General features: G+C 45.4%; 2 protein-coding genes across 2 annotated transcripts in view; one reads left to right on the forward strand and one right to left on the reverse strand.

The window, feature by feature from the left end:
- The window catches only part of DOCK2 (dedicator of cytokinesis 2), a 474,846-nt gene that overhangs the window by 49,570 nt on the left and 400,235 nt on the right, over positions 1 to 25,041 (forward strand). The window contains exons 9-14 of the mRNA XM_069556001.1: positions 1,795 to 1,876; positions 13,733 to 13,868; positions 16,167 to 16,242; positions 17,199 to 17,275; positions 17,865 to 17,990; positions 19,194 to 19,318. Of these exons, the coding sequence (XP_069412102.1) occupies positions 1,795 to 1,876; positions 13,733 to 13,868; positions 16,167 to 16,242; positions 17,199 to 17,275; positions 17,865 to 17,990; positions 19,194 to 19,318 (622 nt within the window). The remainder of the gene's footprint in view (positions 1 to 1,794; positions 1,877 to 13,732; positions 13,869 to 16,166; positions 16,243 to 17,198; positions 17,276 to 17,864; positions 17,991 to 19,193; positions 19,319 to 25,041) is intronic.
- Positions 10,001 to 11,240, reverse strand: LOC138421564 (heterogeneous nuclear ribonucleoprotein A1-like). The gene has a single exon (XM_069555791.1). The coding sequence runs from the start codon at positions 11,201 to 11,203 to the stop codon at positions 10,241 to 10,243; it is 963 nt and encodes a 320-aa protein (XP_069411892.1). The 5' UTR covers positions 11,204 to 11,240; the 3' UTR covers positions 10,001 to 10,240.

The following is a 25,041-nucleotide window of genomic DNA, read 5'->3' on the forward strand; positions in this document are numbered from 1 at the left end:
TGCTGCTCGAAGCTATGAGCTGATAGATGATCAGATGTCAGAGCTGTGGGACTGCTCTTCATACACACTGTCAGTGGGTTCTCCCCATCGTAAGAATCAAGCCAAAATCTTTAAGTCCTATATAGCCTACGTGGTCTGGCCTATCTTGCTAGTTTTCCTCTTACAACTTTTCCCTTGGATCTGCTTTTTAGATGTATAAGCTCCATCCTATCTTAGGGCCTTTGCACACATTGTTGCTTTGCCTGAACCATTTCTTTTTCCCACTCTCTCTGCCTGGCCAACTTTATTTACATGTCATATCCTCAGCAAACACTCCCCTAACTACCCAGACTAGGGTTGGTTCTTCTGATGTACATCCTCACAACATCCTGAATGTTTTCTTTATAGCATGATTGCATATATATATATATATATATATATATATATATATATATATAGTTGTCATGACTGCATGTGAATCATTACTTAAGTGTATATTAGATACTGGCTAAGGCCCTCTGTAGCCCATCACAGTGTGACATTCATTCACGGAAATGGTCCTACATCCAGTGGGTTCAATGGATTACTTAAAATCATTCAAATCTTTACTCAAGTCTTGAAAAGGGAATAGGGTGGGAAGGGCAAATACATTCTTTTTTAGGGGGCTGTGCTGTATGGTTTGTGGGATCTTAGTTCCCCAACCAGGGATTAAAGCCAGGCCCTCAACAGTGAGAGCATGGAGTGCTAACTACTAGACTGCCAGGGAATTTTAATATATTCTTAACATATGCTTTTTGTTTTTTAATGATTTTTTCTTTTTTATTATTACTGTTGACATAATTCACATAACAGAAACTTTGCCACTTTTTAACATACAATTCAGTTTTAGTATGTTTTTAATTCTGTTCAACTGTCCCTAGTATCTACTGTTAGAGCATTTCCATCACCTCAGTGGTAAGACCTGTACCCATTAGCAGTCACTCCCAAATCCCTTGTTCTTAACCCCACTGACAGCCACTAATCAACTTTCTGTCTCAATGGACCTGCCTAGTCTGGGCATTTAATATAAATGGAATCATATATAGCCTTTTGTATCTGTCTGCTTTCACTTAAAATAATATGTTAGAGATTCATCCATATTATAGTAATTGTCAATCAGTACTATACTCCCTTTTATGGCTTAGTGAAGGTCTGTTGAGTGGATATACCACATTTTTTTAATCCATTCATTAGCTGATGGACATTTAGGTTGTTTCCACTTTTTGGCTATTATGAATAACTCGGTTATGAACATCCATGTATAGGGTTTTGTATGAATATATGTCTTTATTTCTCCTAGGTAGATACCTAGGAGTAGAATTGCTGGGTCGCATGACAACTCTGTGTTTAACTTTTTAAGGACCTGCCACAGTGGCTACCACATATATTCTTAATGTCCAATGAAACACGTAAAAGTCCTTTCCCTTGAGAGGAAAGGATCCATTCCCTCTGCCAGTCTTTATCTACAGAGAAAACTGCTGCTCTTCAAAAACATTAGGCAGCTGGGTTAGCATTTGCTTGCCAGATAGGAGAGGGAAAGAGGTTGTGAACACACATATATTAGTAATTCCATGGCCCAGCTGGTCTCACATCTGCCTCTCTGATGGGGCTGTGATCTCCTGGAGGGAGGGACAGACAGGGGGGTCTGTCTCAGACACTCCCGTGTCCCCAGCAAGCAGCATGGTGTCGGGCCCACAGCAGAGGCTCAGTGGGTATCTTTACTGGATGACTGTTGAGACCCCTGACGGTAACGGGCTGCCACTCCTCTTCCCACAGTGAGAACTACCTGGTGCGATGGGGCAGCAGGGGCTTCCCGAAGGAGATCGAGATGCTCAATAACCTGAAGGTGGTCTTCACGGTAGGTGTGTGCAGTCCTCTGGGTGCCGCATCCCACACTCACCAGCCCAGAGTCTTGGAGACGGGGCTGGTGAGTGGTCAGGAAGAAGCGTGGCCTTGGTGCAGAGCTGGTTCTGGGGTCTCTCTGGAAGATGGACCTCCTCCTGGCCCCCTCTTCTCCACTCCCTATCTCTTTCTCACCTGTGTGTAGACAGTGAGGAGCACTGTGTAAACAGGCATGCACCTCTTCCAGCAATAATGTTTAGGTGAACTAGATACAGCAGATTCAGATTAATTCACAATTAACATGAGTTCCTGTCTTTGGTTCAGATCCTCTAAAAAACCTTTATGAAATACTTGATATTAATAAGGGCCTTTCTAGAACATTGACTGCCTTGGTAAACTGGATATTCTGAACATAATTAAGTCATAGATGACTAAGGATCTTACGGTTCCCTGGGATCATCCTTCTAAATACCAATACTCACCAGGCAACACATAAGTAGAAATGTTGAAATCAGTTGTTATTTGGATGATTTATCTTGAGAGTGACCTGGCCTTTTAGTTCTAGAAGGGAGAAATACTGGAAAGAAGGAGATAAGGGTTATCATTTTTTGCAGAAACCCGCTCTTGCCCTATTTCCACCAAGGTGTGTTCAGAGTATGATCTTAAAGTATCCAAGGATATTGGTGTTTTCTGCGAGTGTCTCTGGGGAGAAGAGCATCTATGAGAGCTTTCACCGTGTGGCATGTGGGAAAGGGAGATTACGGAGGAGGAGCTGGGGAGAGGTCTGGGCATCGATCAAACCCGCGGGTTTGGTCCAGGAGTGACCAACATGCTGGATTAACCTACCTTGCTCCACAATAATTCTCCAGTTACAGCCCATTAAGTTCTATGTCTTATGTTGTGTTGCAATTAGATTGGAGCACAGCTGATTTATTTTGTTTGTTAGTTCCTGAAAAATGGGCCAGAGGCCTGGAATAAGATCATAGATCCTAATTGCTTAGACAAAAGTTTTCTTGGCATATATAAATGTGCCTCAGTGCTCTTTATCTATTATTAGTTAGAAGGAGGGGCCTATTTATTTTCTTGATAAATAGGAGAATCTCATGGAGCTTCCTGATTAAACCAGGAGACAGATGTTTCACAAGAAGGAGAGAGACAGGGAATCAATCAATGGTTCATTTTGCAGAGAACCAATTCATGATGTAAACATGCAGGAAAGGGCGTTGGTAAGTTTGTGTCACTCAGTAATAATGAGACTATGATCCTGCCTTAGTGGGATTCTGCCGGTGCCTCTGCCTCTTCTTCCCACAGCAGATGAACTTGAGAACCTTGGTTGACTGGCTTAACTGCTGATACTTCCCTCTCTTGAAATGATGGGAGTCTTCATTTCAGGGCAGGAAAGGTCATGGCGCTCTAGCTTCTTCTATTGATTCAAGTGCTGCCAGTGAGCACCTGCAGTTTGTAAGCTCTGAGCGGGGTGCTGAGGATACGGCAGCAGGCGAACTGGTGGCTCCTGGCTCAGGGTGTGATGGGGAGGTTCAGAAAGTAATTCAATAAGTAAATAAACAAGAGAGATGTCAGGAGGCCATCCATGCAATGCAGATAATTAAAGCTGGCTGATATGATGGCGTTTGACTGGGATTTATGTCCAGTTGGAAATTGAGATGATGTTTAAGTTAGGGATGAGATATGACTTGGCAGGCATGTGCCTTGGTGGCCTCATTTCTCTTGTCTCTGGATGTCAGCTCTTCCTAGTTTCTTCTTTGGGGGTAGAGCCCGAGGAACTGGCACATGGGGTGGGCAAGTGCTGGATTTCCCTTCCATCTGCTTCATGAGCGTTCACCCTCTGGTTCTGTAAGAGGAAAGGAGCCTATACACAAGGTTCCCCAGATGTTCCCCAGCTGAGGGGTTGCTGCTAACACACGCAGGACAAGACTGAATGGTAATATGAGCACTAGTGTGTTAGTTGCTCAGTTGTATCTGACTGTCTGCAACCCCATGGACTGTGACCCGCCAGGCTCCTCTGTCCGTGGGATGCTCCAGGCAAGAGTACCGCAGTGGGTAGCCACTCCCTTCTCCAGGGGATCTTCCCAACCCAGGGACTGAACCGAGGTCTCCTGCACTGCAGGCGGGTTCGTTACTGTCTGAACCACCAGGGAGGCCCTAAAGGAGCAAGAATGAATGACTGAATCAGGTAGCTTGTGTTTCATGGTTTCTTGTCCTGCCTCAGTTTCCCCAAATGTCTGAGATTTGTGAGGCCAAAGTAAGAGTGATTGGCAGAAGTTGAAGAGGTTGAAGCCTGCTTCTGAACTTGCTTGCTTTTATATATCCTCCAGGGAATGACTTGTGTTCAAGCATTTTTACTTGTTTTTATAGCAGTAAGATTCCTTAATACCAAGGGTCTCTGATGAGACAGATCTTAAAGATCTGATTCTTTTTTTGAGCAAGTGAAATTTTTTCTCATGGAAAAGGGGTAAAAGGGGAGCTTACCTAGGAGACTGATATGATTACCTAGTGTATTAATTTTCTAGGGCTGCTGTTACAAAGTACCACAGGTGGGGTGGCTTCAGTCAGTTTGTTCAGTCGGTCAGTCATGGCCAACTCTTTGAGACCCCATGGACTGCAGCATGCCAGGCTTCTCTGTCCATCCCTGAGTTTACTCAAACTCATGTACATTGAGTCGATGATACCATCCAGCCATCTCACCCTCTGTCGTCCCCTTTTCATCTCACCCTCAGTTTTTCCCAGCATCAGGGTCTTCTCAAATGAGTCAGTTCTTCACATCAGGTGGCCAAAGTATTGGAATTGCCCCTTCAGCATCAGTCTTTCCGATGAATATTCAGGACTGATTTCCTTTCAGGTGGACTGGTTGGATCTCCTTGCAGTCCAAGGGACTCTCAAGAATCTTCTCCAACACCACGGTTCAAAAGCATCAGTTCTTCGGTGCTCAGCTTTTTTTATGGTCCAACTCTCACATCTATACATAACTACTGGAAAAACCATAGCTTTGACTAGATGGACCTTTGTCGGCAAAGTAATGTCTCTGCTTTTTAATAGGCTGTCTAGGTTGATCATAACTTTTCTTCCAAGGAGCAAGTGTCTTTTAATTTCATGGCTGCAGCTACCATTTGCAGTGATTTTGGAGCCCCCCAAAATAAAGTCTCTCACTGTTTCCATTGTTTCCCCATCTGTTTGCCATGAAGTGATGGCACAAGATGCCATGATCTTAGTTTTCTGAAAGTTGAGTTTTAAGTCAACTTTTTCACTCTCCTCTTTCACTTTCATCAAGAGGCTCTTTAATTCTTCTTCCCTTTCTGCCATAAGGGTGGGATCATCTGCATGTCTGAGGTTATTGATATTTCTCCCGGCAATCTTGATTCCAGCTTGTGCTTCTTCTAGCCCAGCGTTTCTCATGATGTACTCTGCATATAAGTTAAATAAGCAGGGTTGACAATATACAGCCTTGACATACTCCTTTCCTGGTTTGGAACCAGTCTGTTGTTCCATGTCAAGTTCTAACTGTTGCTTCCTGACCTGCATACAGATTTCTCAATAGGCAGTTCAGGTGGTCTGGTATTCCCATCACTTGAAGAATTCTCCACAGTTTGTTGTGACCCACACAGTCAAAGGCTTTGGCATAGTCAATAAACCAGAAGTAGATGTTTTTCTGAAATTTTCTGGCTTTTTCTATGATCCAGTGGATGTTAGCAATTTGATCTCTGGTTCATCTGCCTTTTCTAAATCCACCTTGAACATCTGAAAGCTATGGTTCATGTACTCTTGACGCCTGGCTTGGAGAATTTTGAGCATTACTTTATTAGCATGTGAGATGAGTGTAATTGTGTGGTAGTTTGAGCAGTCTTTGGCCTTGCCTTTCTTTGGGATTGGGATGAAAATTGTCCTTTTCTAATCCTGTGGCCACTGCTGAGTTTTCCAGATTTGCTGACATATTGAGTGCAGCACTTTCACAGCATCATCTTCTAGGATTTGAAATAGCTCAACTGGAATTCCATCACCTCCACTAGCTTTGTTCATAGTGATGCTTCCTAAGGCCCGCTTGACTTTGCATTCCAAAATGTCTGGCTCTAGGTGAGTGATCACACCATCGTGATTATCTGGGTCATGAAGATCTTTTTTGTATAGTTCTTCTGTGTATTCTTGCCACCTCTTCTTAATATCTTCTGCTTCTGTTAGGTCCTTTATTGTGCCTATCTTTGCATGAAAAGTTACCTAAGTATCTCTAATTTTCTTGATGAGATCTCTAGTCTTTCCCGTTCTTTTGTTTTCCTCTATTTCTTTGCATTGATCGCTGAGGAAGGCTTTCTTATCTCTCCTTGCTATTCTTTGGAACTCTGCATTCAAATGGGTATATCTTTCCTTTTCTCTTTTGCCTTTTGCTTTTCTTCTTTTCTCAGCTATTTGTAAGGCCTCCTCAGAAAACCATTTTGCCCTTTTGCATTTTTTTCTTGGGGATGGTCTTGGTCACGGCCTCCTGTACAATGTCACAAACCTTCGTCCATAGTTCATAAGGGACTCTGTCTATCAGATTTAATCTCTTGAATCTATTTGTCACTTCCACTGTATCATCAAAAGGGGTTTGATTTAGGTCATACCTGAATGGTCTAGTGGTTTTCCCTACTTTCCCTGCCAAGTCTGAATTTGGCAATAAGGAGTTTATGATGTGAGCCACAGTCAGCTCCTGGTCTTATTTTTGCTGACTGTACAGAGCTTCTCCATCTTTGGCTGCAAAGAATATATTCAGTCTGATTTGGGTATTGACCATCTGGTGATGTCCATGTGTAGAGTCTTCTCTTGTGTTGTTGGAAGAGGGTGTTTGCTGTGACCAGTGCATTCTCTGGGCAGAACTCTATTAGCCTTTGCCCTGCTTCTTTCTGTACTTCCAAGCTAAATTTGCCTGTTACTCCAGGTATTTCTTGACTTCCTACTTTTGCATTTCAATCCCCTGTAATGAAAAGGACCTCTTTTTTGGGTGTGAGTTCCAGAAGGTCTTGTAGGTCTTCATAGAACCGTTCAACTTCAGCTTCTTCAGCATTACTGGTTGGAGCATAGACTTGGATTACTGTGATATTGAATTGTTTGCCTTGGAAATGAACAGAGATCATTCTGTCATTTTTGAGATTGTATACAAGTACTGCATTTTGGAGTCTTTTATTGACTATGATGGCTACTCTATTTCTTCTAAAGGATTCTTGCTCCCTATAGTAGATATAATGGTCATCTGAGTTAAATTCACCCATTCCAGTCCATTTTAGTTGGCTGATTCCTAAAATGTCGATTTTCATTCTTGCCATCTCCTGTTTGACCACTTCCAATTAGCCTTGATTCATGGACCTAACATTCCAGGTTCCTAAAGAGCAATGCAATATTGCTCTTTACAGCATTGGACTTTACTTCTGTTACCAATCACATCCACAGCTGGGTGTTGTTTTTGTTGAAACAATAAGAATTTAGTTTCTTGCAGTTTCAGTGCCTGGAAGTCCAAGACCTAGGTGTTGGCAGTGTTGGTTTCTTTGGAGGCTTTTTTCCTTGGCTTGCAGATGGCCATGTTCTCCTTGTGTGTTGTTCTTCTGTGCCTGTGTCCCAAGGTCCTTATAAGGACACCAGTCATACTAGATTAGTGCCTACCCTAATGACCTCCTTTTAGCTTAATCACCTCTCTAACCCCCCTGTCTCCAAGTGCATTCATGTTCTGAGACATGGGAGGTCAACACATGAGTTTGGTGGTGGGTGGGAGCGGGGTGGCATAATTCATCCTGTAGCATTTAGGAAGGGACCTGTCAGGTGACAGGGATTCTGTGGCTCTGAAATGACTCTGAGAGATACCAACATAGATATTTCAAAATATAAAAAATTCCTCATGGGAGAGGAGAAGTAATTAGGGATGGAGATCATTATGAGGGAAACAGGACCTGAGCTTTTAAGAATGGAAAGGATGTGGATATATAGAGGAATAAGAGGTAATCTTTAGAGGCAGAGGTACAGACTGGGGGCTTATGAAGAAAGATCTAGAGTTGAAAGTGAGCATTGTGTGTTTGTGGAGTGATAAAGAAATCTTTGTACAAAAATAGAGTACTTGCATGCAGAGAATAGTGGGGAATCAGTGGGATAGGAGAGCTGGAAATATATTATGTCTAGGACCTTTCACATCAGCTGGGGAAAATTAACACTAACAGGGTAAGAATAGGGAGGTATTACCATTGTAGTGGGGAGAGAAATGAAATCATGAACATGGCTTCTAAAGAGTTTCAGGGGGATTTTAGGGTGAGTTGGAGGAAGGCATCAGACAGGCCAGAGAAGAGGCTGTCCCACTGGAAAATTAACACTAACAGGGTAAGAATAGGGAGCTGTTACCGTTGTAGTGGGGAGAGAAATGAAATCATGAACATGGCTTCTAAAGATGAGTTTCAGGGGGATTTCAGGGTGAGTTGGAGGAAGGCGTCAGACAGGCCAGAGAAGAGGCTGTCCCACTGGAAAATTAACACTAACAGGGTAAGAATAGGGAGCTGTTACCGTTGTAGGGGGGAGAGAAATGAAATCATAAACATGGCTTCTAAAGATGAGTTTCAGGGGGATTTCAGGGTGAGTTGGAGGAAGGCGTCAGACAGGCCAGAGAAGAGGCTGTCCCGCTGGCTGGCTGTGAGATGATTAACAGCTCTCACTCAGTTGCCTACTGAGCAAGGCAAGAATTGCAAATGAGGGGAGGGGCTTCCGTGGTTAGAAAGCCCCCTCTCCCCAACGTTCTCTGTTTCCCTCTCATTGGGAGACTTGGGAGAATCTATTCTTCCAGCTGTGAGAGGCTAGACCTTGTATCAGTGAAGGGTTTTCCAGGGAAATGAAACCAATAAGATACATAAATACGTAGGTTTATTTTAAGAATTTGGCTCATGTGACTGTGGGGGGCTCACAGGTCTGAAATCAGGAGGGCTGGACAGTAGTCTGAAAACTTGGGGAGGATTTAGACATTGCAGTGTCTTGAGGCAGACTTCCTTCTTCTCTAGGAACCCTCAGGTTTTGCTCTTAAGACCTTCAGCTGATTAGATGAGGCCCACTTACATCGTGGAAGGAAATGCCCTTTACTTAAAGTCAACTGATTTTAGATACTAATCAGACCCGCAAAATGCATCATAGATACATCCAGTCTAGTGTTTGACCAAGCAGCTAGGCAGCATAGCCTATCCGTGTCGACACATAAAATGTAACTGTGACAGCCCCCAAGCAGGAAGTGTGCACCATGTTGAGGCCATGTCTTGTTCCCAGACACTCTGTATCTGTCCCTCTTTCTCCCACACCACCTCTAGTGAGAAGCTGGGGATGGCTGCTTTACCAGGCCCTGGCCCTGATGTCAGCAGACAGGTTGTTCCCAGTATGTATGCCTGCATGAAAATTAACTTTGAAGAGAAGTAACCCTTCTCTGGTAAGGCCAGAACCAGGGATCTCTGCTCTGATGCCAACAATGTGCCTCAACATTCCTTCTCCAGCTGAATCTCATCTGGAAGAGGGTCTCAGGAACACTGAAGCTTTTAGAGTTGAACAGGGCACTGGAATGCTGGGGTGGTCCAGGTGGGTTTCCCTCCTGTGCACCTTTGGATGGTGAAAGAAATGCATTGTGGCGTTTAGATTTCTTTTTTTTTTTTTAAGAGGGTATTAAATCTTTTATTGATTACACATGATAATGGATGATACACAAGCTTCATTCCCATCTATAACTTTATCTGGTACCATAATTCAATTTAGATATATTGCATAGGATGTGCCAACAATCATTAATAGCCAAAATAAAAAATAAAAAACCTCCATGACTTTGCATGGGTGACCCTTTTAGTGGTGAACTCCAGGTCACAACACAGCAACTGTCAGATCAGCTACACCAAGGTTCTGGAGACAACAGCTTCTCCACCAGGCAGGCTGTAAATAAATTTCAAGTGAGCCTGGCATCACCCTGAAGGAGTTCTAACTTCACACTGTTGGGGTAGTTTACCAAAATGGCTTCAGAGTAGACTAACTTTACACAGCACATTAAAAAAAAAAGACATTTATTCAGCGTCATGATCAGACTATTACATTTAGCCATCAACAGCATGGGTGCAAAAAAACAAATCTACATTAAAACCCTTTGTTGGAATGTTTTACACTTTCCACAGAACAGAAACTAAAATAACCTGTTATACAATTAGTCACAAGTACAGTCCTCGAGTTTTTTGCCCATCCACATGAGTGTTGTCTAAAACATGTCTTCTTTGTAGCAGCTAGGCCCTGCCACCACTGTGCTTGGCTGAGTTCACAAATCTGTTGTAACCTGTAGCTTCCCTGTCACTTCTCTGGCTCTCCTCTCCTGCTAAGCTTTGTTTCCTGGCAGTAATTAGAACCTTCTGCCACTGCCGTAGCTACTGCTGCTGCTGGACCCACCACAGCCCCCTTGGTTTCGTGGTTTGGCAAAGTATTGGCCTCCACCACCATGGGGGCCAGAACTCCTCCCTCCAAAGTTTCCTCCTTTCATGGGTCCAAAATTTGAAGATTGATTGTTGTAATTGCCAAAATCATTGTAGCTTCCGCCACCTCCAAAATTGCTTCCGTCATTACCAAATCCATTATATCCATCCCCACTGCCACCATATCTGCCACCACCACGGCTGCCACCAAAGCCACCTCGACCACTGAAGTTTCCTCCATGACCAAAGTTGTCATTCCCACCAAAACCACCTCCACGACCGCCACCAAAGTTTCCAGAACCACTTCGACCTCTCTGGCTGGATGAAGCACTAGCCATCTCTTGCTTAGACAGGGCTTTTCTCACGTCACAGTTGTGGCCATTCACAGTGTGGTATTTCTGAATGACTATCTTGTCTACGGAGTCATGGTCATCAAAGGTTACAAAAGCAAAGCCTCTCTTTTTGCCACTGCCTCGGTCAGTCATGATTTCAATTACTTCAATTTTCCCATACTGTTCAAAATAATCTCTCAGGCGATGTTCTTCAGTGTCTTCTTTAATGCCACCAACAAAAGTCTTTTTCACAGTTAAGTGGGCACCAGGTCTTTGAGAATCTTCTCTTGAGACGGCCCTCTTTGGTTCCACAACTCTTCCGTCCACCTTGTGTGGCCTTGCATTCACGGCCGCATCCACCTCCTCCACCGTGGCGTATGTGACAAACCCGAAGCCTCTGGAGCGCTTGGTGTTTGGATCCCTCATTACCACCCAGTCTGTGAGCGTTCCCCATTGCTCAGAATGGCTCCTCAGACTCTCATCGGTTGTTTCAAAGCTCAATCCTCCGATGAAGAGCTTCTGCAGCTGTTCGGGCTCTTTGGGAGACTCTGATTTAGACATGACAGCAGTGGAGGCAGGGAAGACTTCAACGATGCTTTCTCGGGTAACCTCACGAACGTATCTCTAGATTTCTTACTCTCATTATTCTGAATTGTTTTTCGTGTAGACTCCCTATCTCCTCCTCTTTGATTTGATTTGGTGGGCATTTATCCTGCTCCTTTACCTGCTGGGTATTTCTATGCCTTTTCATCTTGTTTAGATTGCTCTGTTTGGGGTGGCCTTTCTGTATTCTGGCAGTTTGTGGTTCCTTTTTATTGTGGAGGTTCCTCCCTGTGGGTGGGGTTGGACGAGTAGCTTGTCAAGGTTTCCTGGTTAGGGAAGCTTGCATCAATGTTCTGGTGGGTGGAGCTGGATTTCTTCTCTCTGGAGTGCAATGAAGTGTCCGGTAGTGAGTTTTGAGATGTCTGTGGGTTTGGTGTGACTTTGGGCAGCCTGTATATTGAAGCTCACGGCTATGTTCCTGTGTTGCTGGAGAATTTATGTGGTATGTCTTGATCTGGAACTTGTTGGCTCTTGGGTGGAGCTTGGTTTCAGTGTAGGTATGCAGGCTTTTGGATGAGTTCCTATCAGTTAATGTTGCCTGGAGTCAGGAGTTCTCTGGTGTTCTCAGGTTTTGGACTTAGCCTCCTGCCTCTGGTTTTTAGTCTTATTCTTACAGTAGCCTCAAGGCTTCTCCATCCATACAGCACCGATGATAAAACATCTAGGTTAATGGAGAAACACTGCGGCGTTTAGATTGATGGACTTTGGGGTCAGAGTGACCAGACAGTGTCTCTAAGGACTAAGGTCATGTCCTGGGGGAAGACCTTTATCTCCCTTGTGTCTTGGTTTCCTCATATGTTGAACTGGGCTACAGTAATAGTATTGGGCTTTCCTCATGGCTCAGTGGTAAAGAATCCGTCTGCCAGTATAGGAGATGTGGGTTTGATCCCTGGGTCGGGAAGATCCTCTGGAGGAGGAAATGGCAACCCACTTCAGTATTCTTGCCTGGAGAATCCCATGGACAGAGGTGGGCTACAGTCAGTGGGGGTCACAAACGGTTGGACAGGACTGAGCATCTAAACAACACATAGTATTAATAATAGAACTTTGGAGAGTTGTTAAGACTCAAAGAAGGCAATGATGTGTGAGCCACTTCTCACAGTGTTTGAGACATCAGTGTGTTCACAGCTGCTACGTTCCTCCTTCTGAGCACACAATTCAGTACACTTCTCTGCCCTCCTTGCAGTTAGGTATGGCCATGGCCCTTGCTTTGGCCAGTGAAATGGGAGTGGAAGTGATATGCCTGTCTTCTGGGTGGAAGTTTTAAGAGCCAGTAAATGTCTTGCTGCATTCCCTTCCTCTGCTCTGGGGATAGTAGATAGACCTATTGTGAAAGATAGGTCATCCTTCAGCCAGCAGCCCAGAGTGAGTGAGTGCATGGAGTCCTGCCTATCTGCTCTGGACCTGTAGCCTGAGCTGGAGTCAACTCTTTGTTTTAGAAGCCCTGGGATCTTGGGGTTGTTTGATGCCTGGCTGATTTACATACATTAAGTGAAGTAAAGTGAAAGTTGCTCAGTCATGTGTCCAACTCTTTGTGTGTGATCCCGTGGACTATATAGTCCATGGAATTCTCTTGGCCATAATACTGCAGTGGGTAACCTTTCCCTTCTCCAGGGGATCTTCCCAACCCATGGATCAGACCAGGTCTCCTGCACTGCAGGCAGATTCTTTACCACCTGAGCCACCAGGGAAGCCCAGGTGTACTGGAGCGGGTAGCCTGTCCCTTCTCCAGTGGATCTTCCCGACCCAGGAGTCAAACCAGGGCCTTCTGCATTGCAGGCAGATTCTTTACCAACTGAGCTATCAGGCAACGTTAGGTGCTCAGTAAATGGTAGTTGTTTGGGCTTCCTGGGTGACTTAGTGGTAAAGAATTTGCCTGCCAGGGCAGGAGATATGGGTTCGATCCCTGGGTCGGAAAGATCCTCTGGGGAAGGGAATGGCAACCCACTCCAGTATTCTTGCCTGGAGAATCCCATGGACAGAGCAGCCTTTTGGGCTACAGTCTGTGGGGCTGCAAAAGAGTCAGACTCGGTGGAGCAGCTGCACACATGCATATAGTAATTGTTAGGGTTTCCCTTCTTCCTTTTGCCTTTTCCCTCAGAGACGCTGAGCAGTGACCAGACGGATGAAGTCATTTGTAGCAAATGCTATCTTTGGATCCGTCCACTGGCATATAGGAACTCCTGTCTGTATAGCTGACATCGCACCTCTATCCTTCTTTTCTCATCAATTTGAAGTGGAAGAATCAGGACTGAACACCAGAGTCCTGTCACCCTGTTTCTTTTCCAAAACTCACCTTTCTTATGTGTGAAATGGATGTGATAGCTTGGTTTTCCACATTTTCCAGGACTGGTTGTATAATGCAATTATGTCACGTATACTAAGTGCTAAACATAGCCCCCTCCCTGAATTCTCTATTACTAGGTTTTCTTTTCTACTTTTTGTGCATCAGACACAATATGTAACTATTCCCTTCTTGCCCTACAGGATCTTGGAAACAAAGACCTCAACAGGGACAAAATTTACTTAATTTGTCAAATTGTCCGAGTTGGGAAGATGGATCTTAAGGACACGAACACAAAGAAGTGCACGCAGGGACTGAGGCGGCCCTTTGGGGTGGCAGGTAAGGGCACGCACACGGCACCTCCCGTTCCTGGAGTGCACGTCCTAGGTGACTGCGCTTCAAAGACTTTCTTTCACTCTCCTCCTTGCCCTCCCTTGCTCAAAAACCTATGCCAGGCAGCCCCTAATACTTAAATTTCTTGAGATTAAATCAGAGTAATTGATGACTAAGTGCAGATTTATGACGAAGGTGGTGAATAATGAAATCCCTGCATCTGGGGCAGAGCACTGGGACCACGGAGCCGTCTGAGCCGTTGGCACCTTCGCTCCCAAGCACGGTGGAAAAGAAAGAACAATACAGGCAGGATCTAATTATGAGGAGCAAATCATCCTTTAAGAAAATTACCCAGGACAGGAAGTGCAGTTACACAGAATGAGTCACCCGCTACACAGGTCAATTCCAGGTTGGACCCTTGGCACAACCGAGTGAGGCTGCTTGAGATAAACATCACCTCTGCATTTCTCTCCAAGCCTCAGCTCTCCTGGGAGTTTCCAAGACTTCATTATTCTTGTCCCACTTTTATGGGTTTTGTTATATTTGACTTTCACTTGCCTTATTATTTACCTAATATATTTTCTTTTAATTAACTCACTTTATTTAAGCTAAAGTACATTCTTTTTTCTTAAAAGACAATTTAAACACACACACACAAAAGGAAATAGCAGTTCTGTATGCCAGTTTTACTTCTTTTGGTTAAAATATAACATTTTAGTTGTGTACCATTTATAATCCCTGTATGCCATATCTAAACCCAATGTCTCAGATTTCTTCTGAGGACACCCAGATCTTCTGTCATGACAAATCAGCTGGTTCTCCAACAAGTCCCCTGGCACTTCTTGCCAAGTGGCAGAATGGGAGAAATGAGCTTATCCTGAGCTAACTGGTGTTTAAACTGGCATTATTGCCAGCTAGCTAGATAGGTGATCTTGGACAAGCATTTTCCCCAGGGCTTTAGTTTCCTTGTCTGCAAAATGAGGGACTTGGACCTGGTGAATCCACAACCTGCTCTAAATGCTCTGTTTCTGTATGAGGGACACTCCTGACCTAACCACGTACCTGTTAAAGCAGCGAGGGCCTTACTCCAAAGTGTGTCTTTGTCTCCAGCTGTAACTGGCTTTCTCTTCTGGTTTCTAGTGACAGCAATCTGGTGTAAATGAAAGATTTAGGGATAGATTGCTTCAGGCATTGCTGGATCCAGGAATCAAATGAATTTTCATCTCTCTCTCTCTCAGCTCCTGTGTCCTTTTGCTAACTTATTCTGAAGATGACTGTCCAATGAGTTGGCTAGCTCTTCCAAGTTTGCATCCTACCTGCTTAGCAGTCCAGGGGAAAGAGAGTACTTCTTTTCCATTAGTTTCAGGTGAAGCTCCAAGAGCTAAAATATATGCCATTTGCTCATCCGCAAAGTACTTATCCTGGGCCAGGGGGATTTGGTTCCCTGATCCCCCAGGATATAACTCTGGAGCCAGAGGGAGATTGTGCTACCCAGATACAGCTCACTGAGAATAGGTGAGGGGAGTGTCTGTTTATCAGAAAGGATGGATGCTGATCAGTTCAAATAACAGTTTTCCCTCTTTCTCTCAGCTCCCTAACTCCTCTTTTGAGCTAGATACAGTGACTAGTTGATCATTACCTGGGCAGTTTTAATGGCTCTCTGATGGGGGCCTGGAGTGTTTGAGGAATTTCTTATTGCTAGGATTTTGGCCCTATTTGGCTAGCAAGTTTCAGTGCTCCTCCCCCTGCCCCCATTTCTATAATCCCTGCTCTGGGGCAAGAGTTCTTTACCTTGGTGTTATGGGCCTTCAGTAGCTCATTCAAGGAGAAGTTTCAGAAGATCCAGGATCCTTCTGGAAATGTAGGGTTCAGATATGTGTCTGTGAATATGAACACATTTTAAAAGAGGGCGTTTAGCTCTTCAGACCCTACCAGGAGTCACTGTGCTTGGGTCTTGTCAGTATAGTGGACCTCTAATAGGAATGTCGCTGGGCTTGGGTTTTGTCAGTATAGGAGACCTCCAATAGGAATATGTCAGAAGCAAACCTAATTGCTTAGTGCCATGGATGTGGCTCTGACTCTTCCCCTTAGCCTCTGCTAAGCCCCTGGCTCTTGAGCGATTCTCTGGCTGCCCTCCTCCCAGCCTGGCTTACCCACAGGTGTTTGCCAGGTGGCCGATGCTGGCTTTCCTGCCTTTTTAAGCTTTCCTGTCCCAGCTCCCTGCCCTACGATCTCATCCCGTTGTCATCCCTTCCTGGGAGCAGGAGGGCTTAAGCCATTAAGTCGTTTCTCTTCTCTTTCTAGTTATGGATATAACAGACATCATCAAGGGGAAAGCAGAGAGTGATGAGGAAAAGCAGCACTTCATTCCTTTTCACCCGTGAGTGATTTCCCGTTACTTTCTATTCTCTGAAACCGCATTTTTCCTGATTGAGGGCCACTCAGAAGCAGGATGAACTGGTTCCCTGAGTGGATAACAGCCAGTTAGGACCTTCCAAGAGGAAAGGGTAAGAATGATGGTCTCAGTGCCTAGGCATTCGAAACCATCCAGCTTTTGACCTATTCGTTCATCAGGTGTTGTTTATTTAACAAGCTTTGATTGAAAGCTGGCAGAGAGCTGGGCATTGTGCTAGGCATAGAGCATAAGGTGGTAAACAAGATCAACATGGCTGTTTTCATGAAGCTTATATTTAGGTGGGGAATTAAATGGGTAGGTAACAACAGATCAGTGCTTCAAATACAAATATGACCAGGACTGTGAAGCTATGAAGCAGCAGTGTATCAGGAGCATATAACAGGGAGTCGGGCCCTAGTTCTCATGGGCACGCATACCCATGACTTTAAAGGAGGGCAGTGAGGAAGGTAAACATCCTTCCCTTGATCTAAAAAAGCTTGAGAGAGTAAGACCCCAAGCTTGGGAACATTGTCCTCGTTTGTTTAAGGAGGATTTTTTTTTTTTTTAAACAGATAATGCCCAGTGACTTGGATTTAGCCTGTGATTAGGACTTAGCATGAGCAGCCAGAGCTTTGCCACCTTGCTGAGCAGATACTTACTTTGAGGGCTTGGGGATCCTTTCTTTTTAAGAATCTTCCTAGGAATACAAATGGCCTCCACTTGTAGCCTAGGTATTCTCCAAGTTTCAGAGCCATATTGCTTTGTGAAAGAGAGAGATGTGCTTCTTGATGGCAGGTACACTCTGAGCTGACATGGGCAGGCTCCCTTTTCACCTAAGGTGTGTAGAGGGGCTGGGCCACATTCTGGAGCTCCTGAAACCACAAGGGAGGGAATCTATAAGGGTACCATGCAAGCATTTTGTGCTCTCTTTTCCTGTCTAGGGTAACAGCTGAGAATGACTTCCTGCACAGCCTGCTGGGCAAAGTCACAGCCTCCAAGGGGGACAGCGGAGGGCAAGGTACAGTGCCTGCTGGCCAAGCAGGCTGGACCTGACTTCAGCTTGGGCTCTCCCTTGGTTCTATAGCAACCAGCTCAAACCCCTAGACTCTGGGAGACATAACCATCCTTCCAGACAGGCCATTATGAAGAGTGGGATCTCGTGATCTACAGAGAAATCTCTACCTGAGAAATAGAAGGGAGGCATGTCCTTGTGCTGGAAGGGAGAGAGGAACTGGTGTATCCTGACTCTTTCCTGTGTGCCAGGCACTGTGAAATGTCTCCTTGTTTGCTTCCCTCCTTCCCACCGTCCTGTAAGACAGATGGGGTCAAGCCTACTTTACGCAGGTTGGGATTAGAGGGGTGTGATGAAGTGACGGAAGCTGCTCCTGCTAGAAGTAACGGGTGGGACTCAAACCAGAGGTGTCTCACTCCAGAGCTCTTGGCATCCCAACTTCTGGCCTCCCCCAGGGCTGGGCCACTGCGTCTGTGGCTGCTTGTCTCTGCTTTCACAGTCTTCTCCGGAGAGAGAACGAGGGGCGAGACCATGGGAGGGAGAGGCTGGGAGGGCCCCTTGGAGTTGGCTCTTCATTTTGAGTGCTCCCTTCCAGGCCTCTGGGTGACCATGAAGATGCTCGTGGGTGACATCATTCAGATCCGCAAGGACTACCCACACCTCGTGGACAGGACGACCGTGGTGGCCAGGAAGCTGGGGTTCCCGGAGATCATCATGCCAGGTTCTCCTTCCCCCGGGAGGGGTTGAGGGTGGCCTAGCTGCTCTGATCCGTTTTCTTTTTCAACAGCCAACTCCTTTCTTTTTACTGCTTTTCTCTATTTCTTTCCCTGACGGCAACTGCTGAAAACAGCTGTATATCCAAAACTACATGCATTTACATAATAAACATAAACACATGAATATATACACATGCACTTCCCCTCACAAATGGAATCGTGCTTTATACACTTTCTGTCCCATTACTTGCTATTCTCTGCGCAGTGTTCTGCGACTGACTTATCACGTAATAATTTACCATGGACATCCACTTCACTTCATGTGGGATAGTTTCGCTCTTTCTGGGGGTGAATACGGTCATTCTCTTAAATTGTTAAGCGATTTTTTATTACAGAAATAGTCCACACTTGTTGTAAAGTGTCCAATAACATGAAAAAGGGATGCAAGGAAACAGTGAAAGCTCTCTTAAATCTTTGTCTCCAAAAGTAACCACAACGATATATAGTTTCCAAATGTGTATGTAAAAAAAAAAAAAAAGTGAATGAGATTCTATACTAATACTCTTTTGAAACTTGCCTGTTGCCTTAAACTTGAGCCCAGTGCTTGTGCCCGTGACCAGTCTCTCTGACTAAGCCCTTCTTTGCGCAGCTGAGTCGTGCTCCACTGCAGTCACAGGTTACATACGCCTGTCTTTACTAAGGCATCAGCTCCTGTGCGCTCCCTGCAGGGTTTTCAGCCATCACCACCCCCTCAACTCCTGAAGACCCTCCCTACCTTGTCCCTGGCCCTGTCCGTGTTATTTGGACACATTCTGTCTCCTTCTGCACAGTAAAAGACCCATGGAGAGAACTATCAGTGGTTGTTATTCATGCACCAAGATCAATCCAACTGAAGCTTTACTTTGCCTTCCCAGAAGGTGTCACTAGAGGATGAAACTTAAGTGATTTTTAATGGAGAGAAAAACATGCCCAATTGTGACCACCTCCCCTTTTGCAACTAGTTTCCTACTGTTCCTCCATCCTCTTGTCACCTTCTGCTCCTGTCTCCCTGATGAAGTGAAAATGCTTTCCCAAGTAGTTCTGATTTTAGTATCATTAACAGACGTCCGGGTGGGGCACTGCCACCAATCCCCCACTCCCTGCCCCCTCTGGTTGACGTCTCTCCCGCTGCACAGACTCCAACTCTTGTCTCCCTCCCTCTGCCCCAGGGGACGTCAGGAATGACATCTACATCACCCTCTTACAAGGCGACTTTGACAAGTACAGCAAGACCACACAGAGGAATGTGGAAGTGATCATGTGTGTGTGTGCGGAGGACGGCAAGACGCTGCCTGTAAGGGACCCTGCTGTTGCCCTGGGTGACAGGGCCCTCCTTTTCATTCTTGATTCTGCTCTCCAAGTGCCAGGTGCCTTCGGGGGGCGGTGCTGAGTAATGTGATACACACCTTTAGAGTCTGGCTGGCCCGGTAGCCCATAATAAGCCCTGGTGTGTTGCTGTTTCTTTACAGCAAAGCAGTTGGCTTTTCAGTGTCTGTCCCTTTCCTTTCATGACCTCTTATTCCTTTCTTGCTTGGCCTTAGTTTATATGTTGGCTTTTTGCAGTTAAAAATGTTGTTTTCATTGCAACCTGAGCTAGTTTATTCAGGGAAAATACATGGCAGGAAAAAGGAACAGTACAGAGCCTTGGGCTGGTGTGAAGACACAGAATGTCCTCAAAACAGACATTGCCGACACTTAATCTAACTCCCCAGTGCTCAGCCAGACATTCTGGTGGAAAGCCGTACCCGTAAATTGGTCTCGAGAGGGCGGGCAGAGTGTATTCAGGAATGCAAAGCATATTGCTATAAATATTTATACAGCATATGTCCTGTACAATATTTGTCATGTGTGTTTACATTTATTTACTTATATTTCCTTTAAGGTTGTCAGCAGCTGTGTCCAGTGTGTGGGATGGTTTTGCTTTTCAATTGCTCCTTTTAGAGTACTTAGCAGAAAATAAAATCGGCTCTCAGCGGAAGTTTCAGCATGGGCAGATGTTCCTCTTAGGCCGCTGTAGGTGATCAGATAGCACAGGAGATGGGGGTGTGAGTGCAGATGGGTGTTCTGCTGTAGCTTGGGGCCCTAGAGCTCAGGCAGAGTTTTCTATCCCCCACCTACGAATAGCTGGCATTCATCGAGGCACTGCTCTATGCCAGAGACTGTGATAAGTATCCCCTGGAGAAGGAAATGGCAACCCACTCCAGTATTCTTGCCTAGGAAATCCCATGGACAGAGCAGCCTGGTGGTCTACAGTCCATGGGGTCACAAAGAATCACTTACAACTTAGCCAGTAAACAACAACAACAACAACAATGGCATGTGACAAGCATGATGCATTGCTATTATTTCCCCCATTTTTACAGCGGGGGAAACTAAACCCTTCTCAAGTGAAATAACTTTCCCAGGGTCATAGAGTTAGCATATGGCAGAGATGGGGTTTGGTTTAACATTCTAGGCCCTCTTATTAAACGGGTTTCCCTGGTGGCTCAGTGGTAAAGAATTCTCCTGCCAATTCAGGAGACGCAAGTTCAATCCCTGGGTTGGAAAGATCCCCTGGAGGAGAAAATGGCAACCCACTCCAATAATCTTGCCTGGAGAATCCCAGAGGAGTCTGGTGGGCTACAGTCCATGGAGTCTCAAAGAGTCAGACATGACTGAGTGACTCACAGCAAACAACAAATAAGGCCTACAGATTAAAAGAATAGTCTCCAATTTATTTATCAGTTTAAAAATTAGGCTAATAACCACTTCTGTCAAATTCTAGGAAGATTCATAATTATTTTTTAAATTTAAACATATCCTTACAATTGCCTTTTTGTTGGGAAAGATTGGCTCCATTAATTAATAGTTGAGCAAAATCCAAGCATTTAAGTCATCCTCTTTTGGTTGGATTGTGAAACTTTTCTGAAAAATAAATAAGAAACACTTTGCTCAAAGAAACACAAAGGAAGAGCAGAGGGTTTTTATCTGAAAGGGAATTTGCATTTCACAAATATATAGACCATGCTTTGAAGTAAATTTTATCCAACTACCTGTTGGAGAACTCTAACCTCAGCTTCATTTTTTTAAAACACTGATCCACTTGCCTTCAATGTTGCTGGAGGACAAATTAGAAGGAATAGTAATGGAAAAGCAGGCCCCTTATCTTGTTTCTAAAACATTTTTATCAGTACTTCCACCTATGGTATCCTTTCGAGTCATATCCAACCAGGCTGAATAGATGCACTTATCAAAGATGAATATATAAGCAGATATTTTGGAGACTGAAATGGAGAGGTAACTGCAGGCACAGTGATAATTTATAGTTTCATCTATGAGGTAAGTTACGGGGGAGTTCAGTTGACTGACTATTGACAATTGCTAAGGAAGCCTGTGGGAGGCCTTTCTTTCTTTACCTGCCGAAATAAAATACAATATTACTGCCTAATTAAGTGTCAGACAGCACACTCAAACATTCCTGTTTGGCACTGGTGGGTTCCTGTGGGAACAGCCCCCTTTAGGGCCATCAATTTCTCTTCTTGATCCTCGGAGGAGCAAGGTCAGTGGATAGAATATGTTAGACGTGTCCTTGGCTCATGTTGAGGTCTCAACGACCATGCTCAGGAGGGCCTGTGGCAGAGACGTTAACAAGGTGGGCTCTGGGATCAACCTGTCAGTATTCAAATCCCAGCGTTGCCTCCAATTAGCTCTGTGATCTTGGGCAAGTTTATGCGTCTGTGAAAGAGGAAAAAAGGCTTCCCTGGTGGCACAGTCAGTGAAGAATCTGCCTGCAATGCAGGAGACCACCTGTAGCGCAGGAGACCCAGGTTCGATCCCTGGGTTGGCAAGATCTCCTGGAGAAGGAAATGGCAAGGCAATGGCCAGTATTCTTGCCTGGAGAATCCCGTGGACCAGAGGAGCCTGGCGGACTGTAGTCCAGGAGGTCACTAGAGTCAGGCACAACTTAGCAACTAAACTATCACCAAAAGAGGAATAATAATCTCTTCCCCGTGGCATTGCAGTTTATACAAAACGGTTATCTGTAAGGAGGCTTGTTGTTGTTTAGTCACCAGTCATGTCCAGCTCTTTGCAACCCCATGGACTCTAGCCCACCAGGCCCCTCTGTCTATGGGATTCTCCAGGCGAGAATACTGGAGTGGGTTGCCATTTCCTTCTCCAGGGGATCTTCCTGATCCAGGGATGGAACTTACATCTCCAGTATTCCAGGTAGGTTCTTTAGTACTGAGCCATCTGGGAAGCCTGCTGCTGCTGCCAGGTCACTTCAGATGTGTCCAACTCTGTGCGACCCCATAGACGGCAGCCCACCAGGCTCCTCCGTCCCTGGGATGCTCCAGGCAAGAACACTGGGGTGGGTTGCCATTTCCTTCTCCAATGTGTGAAAGTGAAGTTGCTCAGTCGTCTCTGAGCAACCCCATGGCCTGTAGCCTACCAGGCTCCATAGGATTTTCCAGGCAAGAGTATTGGAGTGGGTTGTCATTTTCTGCTCCAATCCTGGGAAGCCTGGCAGGCAGTAAATATTCAATAACAGGAAGGAGGGAGCGTTTAGAGGCAGCAGTCCAACTGCAGGCTGAGGCCCTGGAAAGGACTTGAGGGGGTCGAATGGACAATCCAGTGTAGATACCTGAAGCAGGCTCAAGCACAAATGCTTAGATGCTAGGCTGAGACGCCTCTGCCCCCCTGAAACCAGCCAGTTTACTGGGGTGAGGGGAATGGACAATCCAGTGTAGATACCTGAAGCAGGTCAAGCACAAATGCTTAGATGCTAGGCTGAGAAGCCTCTGCTCCCCTGAAACCGGCCAGTTTACTGGGGTGGGGGGAATGGACAATCCAGTGCAGATACCTGAAGCAGGCTCAAGCACAAATGCTTAGATGCTAGGCTGAGAAGCCTCTGCTCCCCTGAAACCGGCCAGTTTACTGGGGTGGGGGTAGGGCCCAGGGGTCAGTGCTGCGCAGTGGCTGAGACACAGCCTCAGGGGCCAGGCAGTCAGGCTGAAAGCCCGGCTCAGCCTGGATCCGCGGGACAACCTTGAGCAAGTTACATGATCTCTCTATACCTAGGAGTCTGCCTGAAAATGAGCCGAGCAGTGGAACCTTACTCTAGTGAATACCAGCTGAGGTAGTCTACGTAATAGGTGTTCACTGAAGTTCTCTATTAGCAGAACGGTAGAGCCCTTATGGCAGAAAGTGAAGAAGAACTAAAGAGCTTCTTGATGAAAGTGAAAGAGGAGAGTGAAAAAGCTCAATATTCAGGAAACTAAGATCACGGCATCCGGTCCCATCACTTCATGGCAAATAGATGGGGAAACAGTGGAAACAGTGGCTGACTTTATTTTTCTGGGCTCCAAAATCACTGCAGATGGTGATTGCAGCCATGAAATTAAAAGACACTTGCTCCTTGGAAGAAAAGTTATGACCAACCTAGATAGCATATTCAAAAGCAGAGACATTACTTTGTCAGCAAAGATCCATCTGGTCAAGGCTATGGTTTTTCCAGTGGTCATGTATGGATGTGAGAGTTGGACTGTGAAGAAAGCTGAGTGCTGAAGAATTGATGTTTTGAACTGTGGTGTTGGAGAAGACCCTTGAGAGTCCCTTGGACTGCAAGGAGATCCAACCAGTCCATCCTAAAGGAGATCAGTCCTGTGTTTTCATTGGAAGGAATGATGTTGAAGCTGAAACTCCAATACTTTGGCCACTTGTTGCAAAGAGCTGACTCATTGGAAAAGACCCTGATGCTGGGAAGGATTGAGGGCAGGAGGAGAAGGGGATGACAGAGGATGAGATGGTTGGATGGCATCACCGACTCAATGGACATGGTTTGGGGTGGACTCTGGGAGTTGGTGATGGACAGGGAAGCCTGGTGTGTTGCGGTTCGTGGGGTTGCAAAGAGTTGGACACGACCGAGCGACTGAACTGAACCGAGAGCCATCTCAGGCTTGACTACTGCCTTGTGGACACTAACTGGCATCTTCCCATGGTAAGACTGACCTTGTCAGCCTAGAGTACTTTCAGACTCTCAAAGTGTGTTCAGGCCCCTGATGTCCTTTGCTCCTCAGGTGATTCCTATGAGGTAAACAGTGCTTGTGTTTGGAGTCTGATTTTTCCTCCCACTGCAGTGTGTCCACCAAGGCCAAGTTGGCATTAACTTTTCCAGGCTTCCTTCTACTGACCTGAAGCCAGTTAGGGGCTCTCTTGCTAACTGGGAGCCATGGGGGTAGGCAGCGGGGAGAGTTATTGTCTAGGCTCACTGGAGACATTGATTCAGTGCAGTTCGGTTGCTCAGTCACATCCGACTCTTTGTGACCCCATGAACTGCAGCACGCCAGTCTTCCCTGTTCATCACCAACTCCCGGAGCTTACTCAAACTCATGGCCGGTCAGTGATGCCATCCGATCATCTCACCCTCTGTCATCCCCTTCTCCTACCTTCAATCTCTCCAGCATCGGGGTCTTTTAAAATGAGTCAGTTCTTCACATCAGGTGGCCAAAGTATTGGAGTTTCAGCTTTAGCATGAGTCCCTCCAGTGAATACTCAGGATTGATTTCCTTTAGGAGTAACTTGATCTTCCTGTAGTCCAAGGGACTGTCAAGAGTCTTCTCCAGCACCACAGTTCAAAAGCATCAATTCTTTGGTGCTCAGCTTTCTTTATGGAAACATACACAGATCTATATTTTCCCTGGAGACATATACAGATCTATATTTTCCCTAAGACTGGGTCCCGTTTTTGGTTGCCATGCTCTCTCTACAGACTTGGTGACATTTAGGTTTATCTCTGAAGTGTCTATGGGGAGGGCACTGTCATAGGTCTTTCTCAGAATAGTGTTTTCCTCAGCCTTAGGCAATCAAAAATTTTCATCGTCAAGATAGTTTTGTGGGATTCAGTTGCCTGCTGTACAGCAGTTTTCCTTTCACCAGAGATATATGTGTGTTTTCAGTTTTTATAAGCTACATGGGATTCACTGGAGCTACAGAAATGCTAAGCCCATAAATGTCCTGAGATATAAATCTTGGGAGGTA

The sequence above is a fragment of the Ovis canadensis genome, chromosome 16, assembly GCF_042477335.2.
Source record: "Ovis canadensis isolate MfBH-ARS-UI-01 breed Bighorn chromosome 16, ARS-UI_OviCan_v2, whole genome shotgun sequence".
In the NCBI taxonomy this organism is placed as follows: Eukaryota; Metazoa; Chordata; class Mammalia; order Artiodactyla; family Bovidae; genus Ovis; species Ovis canadensis.